The sequence below is a fragment of the Hippoglossus stenolepis genome, chromosome 17 (assembly GCF_022539355.2).
Source record: "Hippoglossus stenolepis isolate QCI-W04-F060 chromosome 17, HSTE1.2, whole genome shotgun sequence".
Taxonomy (NCBI): domain Eukaryota; kingdom Metazoa; phylum Chordata; class Actinopteri; order Pleuronectiformes; family Pleuronectidae; genus Hippoglossus; species Hippoglossus stenolepis.
This window is the reverse complement of record NC_061499.1, coordinates 6,232,490-6,246,042: the sequence shown is the minus strand read 5'-3', so window position 1 is coordinate 6,246,042 and position 13,553 is coordinate 6,232,490. Positions and strand designations below refer to the sequence as shown.

The 13,553-nt window shown below is 43.7% G+C and overlaps 1 protein-coding gene across 2 annotated transcripts in view; it reads right to left on the bottom strand.

Annotated features, from left to right (window-relative positions):
- Window positions 1-13,553, bottom strand: part of LOC118125213 (oxysterol-binding protein-related protein 10) — a 51,579-nt gene that overhangs the window by 18,283 nt on the left and 19,743 nt on the right. The window contains exons 5-6 of one of the 2 annotated variants that reach the window (XM_035183614.2): window positions 9,851-10,048; window positions 2,811-3,051 (exon numbers count right to left, since the gene is read on the bottom strand). In XM_035183614.2, coding sequence (XP_035039505.1) covers window positions 2,811-3,051; window positions 9,851-10,048 — 439 coding nt within the window. The remainder of the gene's footprint in view (window positions 1-2,810; window positions 3,052-9,850; window positions 10,049-13,553) is intronic. The other variant, XM_035183615.2, reaches the window with a different exon arrangement.

The following is a 13,553-nucleotide window of genomic DNA, read 5'->3' as shown; positions in this document are numbered from 1 at the left end:
TGAGCTCGAGTGGCTCTGTGAGGCGTGAGTGAGCTGGAAATACGGCGAAAATTGAATGTTTGAGGTATTTCTTGAAAGTGTGATTCTCAAGACATTTGGAGGTTAATGGGTTCCTGAGAGTTCATTTCAGGATAAAGATATAAAGGGACACAAATGGCTGCTTTACAAATACAATCACAGACACGTCTACGTTCTCAGAGATGTCACAATGAAGCACCAGAAGTAGAAATATTCAGTGAGCTTGGGGGTGTCTGGGCCATTGGATAAGAAAGCATGCAGGTGAATCCAGAGGCTGTTGCAGATCAAACAGTGAAGAGACAAACATTCATGCAGAAGATGTTTCCAATGACTTCACCTTCCATTTCTGGGCAGTGACATCAGTTCAGATTTTGTGATCCAGCTCTGACACTACGTGTTCTTCTTGCCCTTTTTTTCAATTTCTCATGGTGCTTTAAATTCTTTATGTTGGGCTGCAACAGAAGGTGTTTGCAAAGTAAATTTCCTTTATGGATTTTTCAGTCCTTTAAAGGAAAATGTGTGTGGGTGGTGGAGAGTTGGGCTTCAAGCTCTTTAGGGCAATAACAGAGGGAAGGAGGGATCCACAAAGAGCTGGAGCAAGCAGCAGAGATCCTCCCTGACTTCAGCTGATAACACACTGTCTGGTTTGTGACTGGCAGGTTGTTGGTGGCAAGATCCATTCAAGTTCCTTGACTCTCTCGAGCCGACACAAACAAGCTGCTCTGGTTCTGTCGTAAGAGGAGCCAGGAGGGACCGACGTGCCGGCCAAACTCAGTCCGACCTCATGCTCGGCTCTCTACCAAAGGCTTGTGTTGCCCATGCAGTGGCAAAGCTTCCCCGTGTGGTCGTAACACAACCATTCAGCCAACCAACCAACCAACCAACCAACAAACCGACCAGCCAGCCACTCCCTTTATCAGCTGCAGCAAATCTGGATGCTGCCCATGCCAGTGAACCACGCTACCCTTCCCCCGGTTGAACCGAGGGTCCTAACAAAAGACTCCTCACTGAGGTGTGGGGGGTACATGCCGGAAGCGGGGAGCAGCTGGACCCCCACAGGACTTATCAGCCAGGCAGCGGAAGGAAAGAAGTTTGTACTTGCGGCCCGGCGTTCCCACTCCACACCACCCCCTGTCTGATGAACAGGCACAGGGCAGGGGGATCGCTGGTGCAAAGAGAAGACCAACAAACTGTGAGGACCAGCAGATTCTGGATGGGATCCAGCACCCAACCAAACCCAGATCCCAAAACACCATCTCAAGGTCATCGGTGGACTACGCTCAACATTCATCACGGAAAAGAGACGAACCTGTAGGGTTTAAAAGATGGCTCTGAAATCTTTGTAGTTTGCTAACTGGGAGGAAAACCGTTGGCATCAGTTTGGATTCACGGCAATTACAATGGTTTCCAATAACTCTCATAGGATCCATTGTAAACAGCTGTGAATCCAAACTCACTACGCCTGCCATCGCACAGCATCGGAGCAAGTTATAAACTTCCAGAGCCACTTTCCAAAACCTACACACATTAAGCTCAATTCATGCTTCTGTGTTGAAGCCACGCTGTAGCTACACACGTAGCTAACGCACGGGGTCAAGCATTTAAAGTTGTGCGTAGGTGTTTGTGAGACACGCTGCAATTACACAGCCGAAACACTAGTGGTGGACGAGTTTCTATGCTGGTGTTGAGTGTCTTCCGGTTTCCAGTTCACATATTTACAAATTCTCTGGCGTCTTTGTGAACCTCAGTTAGTAAGCGGATCGTGTTGGAGCTGATAGATGTTGAAGAGCAATTACTTTTTCTAAAAGATTTGCAATGAAGAAAAGAAAGACGTCGTCCACGTAGCTTCGACACAGAAGCATGAAGTGAGCTTTAGGATTTTCAGTGGAATATTACTTTAAAATCATCTCTACTACTGGATCCTGGAGAAAATATTTCTGTTGCTGTTGATTTACAGTAACCAGGAGACTGTTACTTGATTACAAATGTTTTTTTGTACTTGGGAAAATGAGAATAGTTCCAACACCTGATGTTTAATCTCCACTTAACCTGTATTTTGGCTCTACCTTCCTCCTTTAGGGAACACTTTGCTAATCCTAATCCTTGGTGTTATGCCAATAGAACCACCCTCAGGCTTCAAATGGTTTAAATCGAAACAACTTTATTGGATCCATCCTGACCTGGCACAAAGAGGGTTAAACATGGCAGAGCTCTGACATTTTAGGCACCAGTGTGGATTCCTTTGGCAAATTACGTAATCCTTCGAGGAGATTCAGAAGTGCATAGTATACGTCATTATAATTAGTTTTACCCATTCACACTGAACCCTGATTTTTTTTCCCGACATGCACGTAAGGTCACAGTTTGAAATGCTATCAAAGGTTCTGTAAACATTATTATTATTGACGAGAAGTTCAAACACACTTCACATTCATGCTTGTACTTGGCACAACCATCTGGGAGGAGTTACTGTCATTTCAATGCAACTCAACGTACAACACTTAATGGAACACAACACAGAACTGCACAGACAATTATAAACTATGACAAGAATGTGAACGGAAAGAAATTTACACTCAAATGCGACGTTCAACAACATTTACTACAAACACGGAAGTTCATGGTACCAATCAGGCAGGGACAAGAGCCACAGTTCAGCTGCCCCAGCTGGCCCTTGCCACTGGTGCTGGGATCTGGAGGAGGGTACTGGAAAGACAAGGGGGATAGGGGAGATGGAGGAGTCGGGGGCTCCAGTAGCAGCACTGGAACGGGGCCCGGGGCGGCAGACTCACCGGAGGGGGCTCCGTGGTCGGCGTGGTTGCGCTGGGAGGCCTGAGACTGAGGTGGCGCCTGGCTGTGGCTCTGGCTCTGTTGGAGGATGTTCAGGCACTCTCCCAGGCAGCTCAGTGTGGCGGCAGATGTGGCTTTGAGTAGCAGCAGGTCCTGGTCCAGGCAGGAGAGGGGGCCTTTGGTGGGTAGAGAGTCAATGGACTGGACCAGGTTCTTCTGTTGGCCCTCGGCTTGGGACATCACCTGCGTACAACAGTGATGCACAGTATTTAAAAACACAGTTAACAATATCATTACTCAAATTACTAGTGAGACACTAAGCCGTTTTCAGACATGCACTCTGGGTCTGGACATTCTCCGGACTATTGCCCCTCTTTTTCCTCCACTTTCATGTTCATTGTATGTTAGAAACATCATCAACACAGATTTTACGAGTGGGCTGGCAGAGAAGGATCAGAAGAATCTGACTCTGACGTTTGCATTCTCACAAAAGGCTTCTCCAGAAACTTGTAGTATAGTGCAGGTCTGAAAGCAGCAATAAAAATCTATGCTCCCCATCCCAGGGGGTTACGTCCAACAGTAAAAGAACCACTGGTCCATACTTTTTCTATTATAACCGACATAACATTAATTCTTGTGGCATCTTGTGGTCTTCAACACTGACGTCAACTGATCCACACAAGCATCTGTTGCGTTGCCGAAACTATAATCTGCTAAAACTCTGCAAATAATAAAACTTCTCCACATGCTCTCACTCTGAGAATTATTTATGCGTCTCAACCCAGCAGAGTCTAAATGTATCAGAAAAGTAAAAAAGAAAACACGAAAGAGTCAGTCCTCGCTCGCAGGTGATAAGCTTCTCCCGGGGCTAATGAATCTGGGTTGTTTATCAGCCTGGAAATGTTGTATTCATTAATATTGTATGGCTTCACGAAATCTCGTCCTCCACACGCACCTCAGTCGCACACATCTGTTTGCCTGCATCCGAACGCAGAGCTGTTTCCGAGCCACCGAGAGCAGCGTGTTTATGTGGCAGAGACGTTCATGTGAAGCGAGTTTCTTTTAGAAAAAAGCACCGAGCTCGTCCAATTATTCTGCTAATTAAACTGGGGTCGGATGTTAAACTCCTCAGGCAGATGGAGCTCAACTTTTTGTTTCCGTTGCTTGTTATAAATAGATTCTTGGTGTTCAGCTGAACTGATCCCCTATCGTTTCCTCACTGCCCTTCAAATAATCATGACTCGCTATTTCATTTCACACAGCCCTCTATTTTTTTTTAAAGCTATGAGACAGATGTTGATGTGGCTTTTTAAAGATGGACAGAATTTTTACTGCATGTACGGAGTTCACACACGGCTGAATATCATAATTTACCTTTTTACTTTATATCGTGACAGTTTTTCTCCATTACATCAACATATAACAATTCTCATGCAAGTGTGATGAGTTCAATCTGACCAATCTGCTGCAGCGTGAGATCATAAGCGCTTAATAACATATTCATGATGGGAACATTCACTATGGATGACGAGGGGATTAAGATGCAGAAGTGGCTCCAGATGTTACTCTGGATGTTTTTAATCATGAAAAATGATCTTTAATAAAAGTCAGACTGTAAGATAAGATTTTTGAAACAGATGTGGACCTTTAAGGGTTATTACAGATCGGATAATGGTATTTTGTGAAGAGCTAAAAAATAAGTCTATATTAGACGACTGAAGACTGATATAGTTAAAGAAGTTGTACGGCATTTATTATCTGTATGTATTTGTTATCCAAAGAGTTCCACCTGAGGCCAAACAACAATGATAGCATCACTTCCATACAGCGTTAGGACAGCTGTGAAAACACACTGTATCATTCATTTGGTGTCTGATACAGGTGTCTCTGTATATGCCGATAGAGAACATCTCTATTTAAAAGTATATACTCTCATTTACTGGAGCATAGGCATCAAGTAACATAACACTGAGATTTAGAGGACGTATAACTGCATCTGTGCTTGACTAATGATACCAGAAATCAGAGCTGCCTCGGCGCCTATATTCTCCAAAGTGGCCTTTGGCGGGTGGCAGTACATAAAGTGTGTTGCCATGCAACCATATAACATAGTCGAAAATAACACAGCTCACTGGGTTTTATAGTGCCGAGTAAAATGAGACTGAGCCACCTTTTCTTGACAGAAGCAAAACATGACATTTTCCCAGAAGCATGAAAAAGCGCCTGTAGTGGAGGATAATCAGACCGAGAGAGACGCAAGCACGAGATAAAGAGGACGAGATGAAAAGAGATAAATAGCTACGGAAAAAAGGAGAAAAACAAACATAGTATTTTTTTAAAAAAGGAGAAAACCAAGTCTAAAGAGTAAAAGCTAAATATGAACTAAGGTTTAATCCCTCAGAACACCTGACAGAATAAGGACACACAACACAAATCCTTGTACAGGTCCTGAGTGTAAAGCTGTCAGCAGGTGAAGATCATAAATGAGCCTTCAACAAGAGTCACCTTCAAACCACCACACTAAAACACTCATAATAAATGTTCTGCATAAAACTAATTTCTTCTTCCTCATATTACAACACAAACAAGCTGATAAATGTCAAAAAAGACAAATATATGCATAGAAATTGAGTTTTGAATTGATGTTGTTCTCTGTGATACAGTTAATATTACATAATACACATTTCTTTGGATGGTTTTAAAGCAGGTTATTCTAGTGGACATGATTATAAAAGAAACACAAAGCTAAAGAGTCAGAGGGCTGACGGTAAAGGCAGTTTGGTTGTGTTGTACACACTTATAGAACACACACATGCACACACGTACACACATATAGACATGCACGCACACACGCACACCTCTGGAGCCAAGAGGACCAGTGCTGCTTCCAGAAATAGCCTAACCCAGTGATCCAGCTCGGCTGCAGCAGAGTAAGTGCCCAGTGGTGCTGCTGCGCCAGGAGGCGTTTGATGAGTTTGTGCGGTGACAAGCAGGCGCAGGAGAGACAGTGATGTGGTCTGACTCCCACTGTCACACACTCAGTGGACAGACAGATGCGTTCATGGACGGACAGACGGATGCAAGGCGACAGCACGACAGTGACATGATCCCGAAACACAAAACCACGGCAACATGCTGCTGCTTTACAGAGAAGTCAGCGTGAAATCTGTTGTTTCAAACATAAAGAGGAATATTTTAAAGTCTACTCTGGACGTTAAATTATTCCAGAACAAATTATGCATTTTGTAAAATGTTACAACCTGAAATTTATCAGGACTCCAAATGTACGTCAATCAAAAATAATAATCACAAAACATACATTGCATAAGCATGTTGTGCTTAATTACAACTTCAAACATACATAACAACAGTATGTACTGGTATAGAGTAATTCTAATGTTTTAGCCCACGTTCGTTAAGATGAAGCCAAATCCAGAAACACTACAATTATACCTGTTTTACACCAAAATTAGCAGGTATACATGTTTTTTTTCAATGCAGGTAAATCCAGAAAAAAAAAGGTTATTCCCTCTTTTCCAATTGAGAAAAGAGGAGTTTGCCTTTTTGACTTTCTTCTCAGCTGAGTCATGCTCGACGTCACAAATGCGTCAGAAACAGAAGTGACAGAATCGGGGAAACAACACACAACAGATGAAAGCCCCAAATGGAGAACCAGTGACAAGGCTTCTGGTGGTTACACTTTTATATTGTTACCTCAATCCCTCTTTCAACTCTAGCCGAGACTGAACTTTTTTTTGATCACTTGCATCTAAGCATGATACACAGAAATGATTGCTGTTTTCCCAAGATGTAAAAACAAAAAGAACAAATATGTTTCGCTAGAAGCAGTGAAGGCAAAATACTTCCACCTCGCCCTCAGTCAAAGAAATCCCTCATCTTCCATTTCATCATTGCCGTTTCTCCTTCCTTTTATTTTCTGTAGGTAAGCGAATCGGCTGCAAGGTAGACAATCTACTTCCTGTTTACACTGGCGCACACATACCCAGTGAAGGTGAATGATCTGGGGATGTGCATTTTCAGGGTTGTTAGTTTGAACGGGGATTATTATTACTGACACCGAGCTAAAATCATATTTGTATGCACGTAGCTTCAAAGTTCTTTATTGTGCCGCTTGTTATTGCTGTTCTGACACCTCTAGCTGAGCCTCAGATCCAGGTGAGCGGTGAACACTCAGAAACAACAATCATGTCCGACTCGGTGGTGTCTCTCGTTGTGTCTCTCGTTGTGTCTCTGCCTGGTTCAGCGAGCGCTGCAGGGACGGAGCTCCACAGGGCAAATCTGAGGAGGGAGATCCTGTGGAGATTCACTGAGGTGCAAGAACCACTTTCCCTGCACGACCCAAGTTGTTGGACAGGAAGAACCAGAGTGGTGTTTATGATTATCATCAGCAATAGTGACCAGGAAATCAAATGGATAACGCAACATCTTCTGCTTGACGATAAATCGCCTGACAATCAGCACGCTGCAGGTTTCCGGTCTCTGCCGTGACCAGTGGTGCATTAATCACATTTCAAGCAGACTCCTTTACCGTCGACTCAAGCATCCCCCGGCCCTTTGCCAGACCCGTCAGACAAGTTTATGAGCCTGTTATGAATAAAGGGCTGGAGAACAACAAATGACAAGAGGAAGGAGGGGGGGCTGAGGCAGGAGGAGCAGTGGATGCGGAGCGAGAGATGACAAGAGGAGCTAAATCACAGATAAGAATCAGGTCACAGGAAGCGGCAGCCAAGCTCGTCTGGACCGAAAAGAAACGTGAAGCAGAACAGAAAAATGAATCGCACCATCACAGAGGGGCCTCGTTTTCTCTGTCTGCGGAGACAACCCGGGCACCAGAGGAGTGTTTGTTTTGCTTAATGATCACACCATCTGCTCGCTATTTACTCAAAGTGTCCCAGGTCGGTTTGAGGAGGCAGGCGCCGCTCCTGAGAGGTGAGAAATTAGTCTCCGCTCACATTGATCGCTGGTTGCTCTCTTTCTGTGAAAGAGTGAATCATTTAGGAGAGATATTCTTAGCAGAGCGGCGCAGACACACAGCGTGACGCATCCGAATGGGGAATTTAACAAGTCGAAGCCAGGCAGGTCCTCAAAGAGAGAGAGAGAGAGAGAGAGAGAGAGAGAGAGAGAGAGAGAGAGAGAGAGAGAGAGAGAGAGAGAGAGAGCTTTGCATGAAATACTGATGCTCGTCAAAGAGTCATCAGGAAGACGAGTAGAGGAGACAGATGAACTGTTGGGGTACCAGTTTTACTGAAGGTGCTCAGATCCGACTGTGAGGTTTCTATCACACGACAGGTTATTAGGCAAAATGTGTGTAATTCTTTTGTTCCTGTGGGGTGTTGACTTTCAGACAAGTCACAAACTGAGAGTCGTACAGGGGAAATATTGTCTTAAACTTCAATGAGCAACAAGATCAAAACCTTTGCTTGCAGTGTCTGAATAAAAACTAAACCTTAAATAGATATTTACACAGAAAAGAGACGGAGCCTTCTGTCCGTACTCTACGTTGATTTCTTCCGTATTTGACGATTCACTTTTTGTACGTAAAGGCAGCATAAATAAGCGTCAAGAAGACAAAGTTATACGGGTAATTACTGCTGAAACAATTTGTCTCACAAACAAACATGTATTCACTTCCTTCATTTATTCAGCAAAGACAAACGTCCAGTGGTTCCAGCTTTTGAAATGCGACGGTTTGCTGCTCATCCTGCGAGGATCGTACGTCAACTTGTATTCTCATCATCTGCACCAACAGTTTACAGCAGCAGAAGTATTTTACATTTAGAAAGCCTCCTGTCTCTCCCGGTCCACGCTTCTTTCACCTGTGAGGACATTTCATCTCCATAATTCAGAAGCCAGGTACACACACGCTTCCTGGTCACGATCCGAAAAACCACATTTCATCTCCAAACAAAAAGGGGAAGGCAAAAGTAGTGCAGCTGATGGATCTGCAGTTTGCCGGCCAGGTATACAAACATATATTTGTTTCTGTATCTTTTTCTCTCGCCTGCCTTCTGGTCAAATCTCTCGTAATTAATCACCAAAGCCCAAATGAAGACAGGCTATTAGGACGAGACGGGGGGAAAACAATCTTCTCCAGAGATAAGCAGAGAACAGTGAATGACTGTGATGAGTGTGTAGAGATGTAGCAGATGAGGACAACGTGTTAACCACAACTGACAGGTCTGGTGACCTATTTTTAATTAAGTCCGAATGTGCTTGCACAACTATAAATGTTTAAACTCATGGAAATCGTGGCAAAAACTATTAAACTGCACAAGCTTTGCTCCATATTCATTCAGGGATTAAATAATATGAAATGTTCCATATGGACGAGCTCAGTCACTTCTCTCCGCTCATCACCTTCACAGTTTATCTTCTTTGCCAACTCATCTCATATGTTGATGACTGAACACACTCCACCACACGGACCCTGAATCCGCAGCCTAAGCTCCACCAGCTCTTGCCTCTGTCACAGACATGTTAAGCAGTATTGATATACTGCACACCGCGAAAATGCCAACAAAGCTAAAGGTGCAGCGGAGCACTGGGACGCTCTGCAGTCAGAGTCAAGGCTGCCAGGACGCCACAAATATCTGCTGAACTCACTGCACCACGGTCCCACCTGAGACCAGAGGAAAGGCTCTGAAGACAGAGGCCACGCAAACTGCAACGCAGCTGTGTGGCTGAAGTCACCGAGGACAAACTGTGTCCACGTTTAAAATCGTTTTATGTCTTAACTACAGTGTATGAGTTCTTTTGAAGTTGTATCCATTATCTGTTCAAATATCACCTCATTCTAATTCAGGACAGGCACCGAGCGCCTGGATGTCATGCTGAAATGTAACCATGGTAACCTAAAGACAACGTGGCTGTGTTTCCAGATCTCAGCAGCAGATGTGGTGACTACGACAACGTGATCTTAACTGGTATAAATAATGAAAATGAGACCAACTGTCCATTCACGCTGTCTCAGCTTGTTGACTCTCATACTGTGCAGACAACCGTCATTCCTTTCGACACCCACCTCTTTGACCTCCAGCAGCCGACCCGGGTACTGACTCTTGGCCCGCCGAGCCGCAGCCGGAGATTTGTGGTGGGTGATGGAGACGATGTTGCCGGGCGCGGGCGCGTGGCCCAGGTGCCTCTGGGAACCCGGGGATGAGGATGGGGTTAGGTGGGGGAGCAGGGAGAAGCTACGGGTCCGACCGGAGGACGAGTAGCCCTGGAGGAGGGATGGAGGGAGGGAGAGGGTGAATGAACAGCAACAGCATGAGCTATTAATGTTGGGTAAACAAATAAAGTGCTAGTAGCTATTTTGATATCAGCCATTAGTCGGCTACTATTAACCACTAGCATTCTTCTTGGTTCTCGGATTCAAGAGAGATGCTGCCCTTCACTGTAAATCAACACAATTAAAATTATCTATGAACCTAACAATAATTATTTAGAGCTGACAGGGCGTCAATGTTCTGCTTATTAACCTTGAGGAAAGTACTTCAAGAAATAAAACAATAAATCAATAAAGAAAATAGCCGAGCATCATTAATAGAATGATTATTTGTGTACATGTAATCAGATTTATGCTCCTGTATCACTGTATATTTGTGTGTAAATGCAAATACTCTGAAAGTCAAGAGTTTAAAAACATTTTTTGGGAATACAAACAATTTATTCTTCTGATTATTATAACGTTTATATCCAAAGGTTCAATATAGAGAAGTTAATTATTCTTTTTTATTATATATGCAACTCAGGTGGGTAAAGGTTCATAACATAATGATTTTATGACTTAAAGAGCAACATAACACCGGGGTGTAACAGTGTTTTGCTGTTTAAAGTTTCACCTGCGTGGTCATAAATGTGTTCTGAAGCTGTAGCCGCACCCATCAGTGATGTCACTGTGCATGTGAGTACACCTGCACGGAGCTGCAGGTGAGAGGTTGAACGAATGTTTTTAAGATATAAAACAAAACTTACAAATCCATAGAAAGTCCAATAATGTGTCCCCTGATGAGTCATGACTCCAAAACATTTGTCCCTGACGTGTGCAGCTACATTTGATGGATTATAACAGTCATTTTGGTGTCTAGGTCTGAGAATTGAGAAGTTTTATTTAAAAAAAGTTCCAACAAAGAGGGAGCCATCCATTATGTTGTTTTGTTTCTCTCTGTGCCAAAGCAACAGTCACATCACATCCTTCATGCTGACACCTCCTGCACTGCCCCTGTGTGACTCTTTCCTCTTCCGCCCGCTGACCTGAGCGCTCACACACGCAGCCATGTCAGACCAGTGTCTCTCCCTCTCGTCCGTCCTCGCACTCCATTAGTTTACAGCAGCGCAGCGAGGAAAAGCCACCAGAGATTCATCCTCCAGAAGATAAACACAGAGGTCTGGTCACTGCAGCCGTGAAAATAAAATGGATCAAATAAACAACTTCCACCCCAGCGCACTGCTCACCGAGAGGGACACAACTCGCATTTGTTATTTTGCAGAAACGCTGCCAGCTCTGCAGCAAAGCAGGAAAATCAAATCTATGGCCAATGTGCGGTTGTAACATGTCACATTATGATTTGGGATAACAACTTTATTGTTATTCTGCTTGTTTGAGTTGTTCTTTTGGGGGCAAAAACATCACATTTATACAAACATGTTAATATAAGTGTCAGAGGTTAATATAACTGCAAGAACATTCTCCTGATTAGATTAGATGCAGCCAAACAGTAAATAAAGTGAGTTATAGTAGGTGGGTCCCTGTGTAATCATTTTAACGGAAAATAATCAGCTTACATGAGAGAACACTGTCGTATTGTGCGAGGCTTTGGGCCACGAGCCGTGAGTAAGCAGAAAAAGGAGCCGTGCTGAGAACAGATCGACACTCGGAGGTTTTGTCCTCCAAAACTGGCACAGAGCCCCGAGAGTTTCCGTAGACGTCCGTAAACTGGAAGACGTCCGACCAAGAGGAAGAGGAAAAGAGGGGCAGCGATGGAAGGGAGGTGGAGAAGTACAGGTGTGAGCAACGCAGGGAATATAAGAGCTATAAACTAAAACTGAGGTGTAATCACATCACACAGCAGGGGGTCCAGCTCCTTTGGGCTCGTCACTGTAGACTGTGGAGCTTGTGACTCCTTTAAAATGAAGCAAAGTCTGATTGCGACCCCACGTCACAGGTTCCGGTCTCAGCGTGAACATTTGCTGTAAGTGGTTTCCTTTTTCCCTTTACAAGTGAATATCAACTACTACTAAAAAGTCAGGAAGAATGAATATAATTGTATTTCTTTTCCCCCCCAAAAATTCACCTAAATTACATTTTAAAACCCAAATTATCTTCAAACAAGTGAAAAAAAAGAGAGGATTCCAGTTTATAGTAGAAACTTGTTTTTAAAATGTTCAAGAAATGAGCGACTTGTCTCCAAGAAGAAAGATTTTACATTACTAAAGGAAAAAAGATTTGTAAGAAGAAGTTAATATTATCATTATTATTATTAGCAGTAGTAGTAGTAGCATTCAAATGTCAGGTTTTCAAACAAGTAGACTTAAATGTCAAACCTGTGAAATCTGCCTTTCCAATTAAAATTTTAAATACACTTATGACATAAATTGTCGTCCATTGGAAAATTAGGGGACTGGTGTGACTTAAGTTCTTTCTGGGTATAAAACACTGTCTCTTCTTCACAGGTGCTCTGTGGTCACTCGAGCGTGGGCGGACTGGGCCCCACGTGAGGCAGCGTGGGTCGAAACCAGTCAGCTGCCGACCTGTCATATTCTACACAACAGGGAACAAAACCAATTACACGCTCTTCAGCGTGCTGTTCAGGAACAACCTTGGTTCAAAGTTGCATTCAGATAAAAGTATCAAGTGATTCTGTTTCTGGCCTAAAGGTTTATTATTAGGAAAAGCCTCGGAAACAGCCTCCTGGTTTCTTCTTTCCACCCGTATTTCAACATGTGGAGATTTGAGCTCAAGCTGAGTTTGAAAGACAAACACAGCGGTGGAGCCTGAGCTGTGCAGCAGCCGCAGAAATACACTTTAGTCAAGCAGAGAGTAAACAACATTACCAGCAACTCAAAGTCCATGGTTTGACTCATGTGCCCTTCCTGTCAGGAGTTGTCAGGAGTGTGTGTGTGTGTGTGTGTGTGTGTGTGTGTGTGTGTGTGTGTGTGTGTGTGTGTGTGTGTGTGTGTGTGTGTGTGTGTGTGTGTGTGTGTGTGTGTAGATTCAGCTTCATCAACAAAAACAGCGAGCTGAATTCATCAGCTCGATAACCTACAACTACCCGACCGAGCCGCCTCGTCTCCCCACCTGCAGCCAGCTTCCCGACACACACCTGGGGGACCATGAACCGACGTCCTGGGTCCAAGACAAACAGCTCAAATGCCTGATATCTAGTGTCTCCTACAAGGACACATGATTGTAAAGCCACAGACTGATCCACAGGTTTCTCCTTCCTGCAGCTCTGCTCACACACTCACACTCTGCAGCTGCACGACTAGTTCACTCATTCAACTGTGCAAAACCCATTTGTTTGTGGAATTAATATGTCCCTGTACTTTCAATACATAAATACTTTCAATACAATTTTCAACAATTTTTTAATTCTGTTTACATTGTCCATATAATTGCTATTTTCATATTTGTGTAGATTTTTATATTGTATATTTACTTATTTATTACTTTTAAACTAATTAGATTTTATGAACCACAAGGAATATCCTACCTCACCCACAGA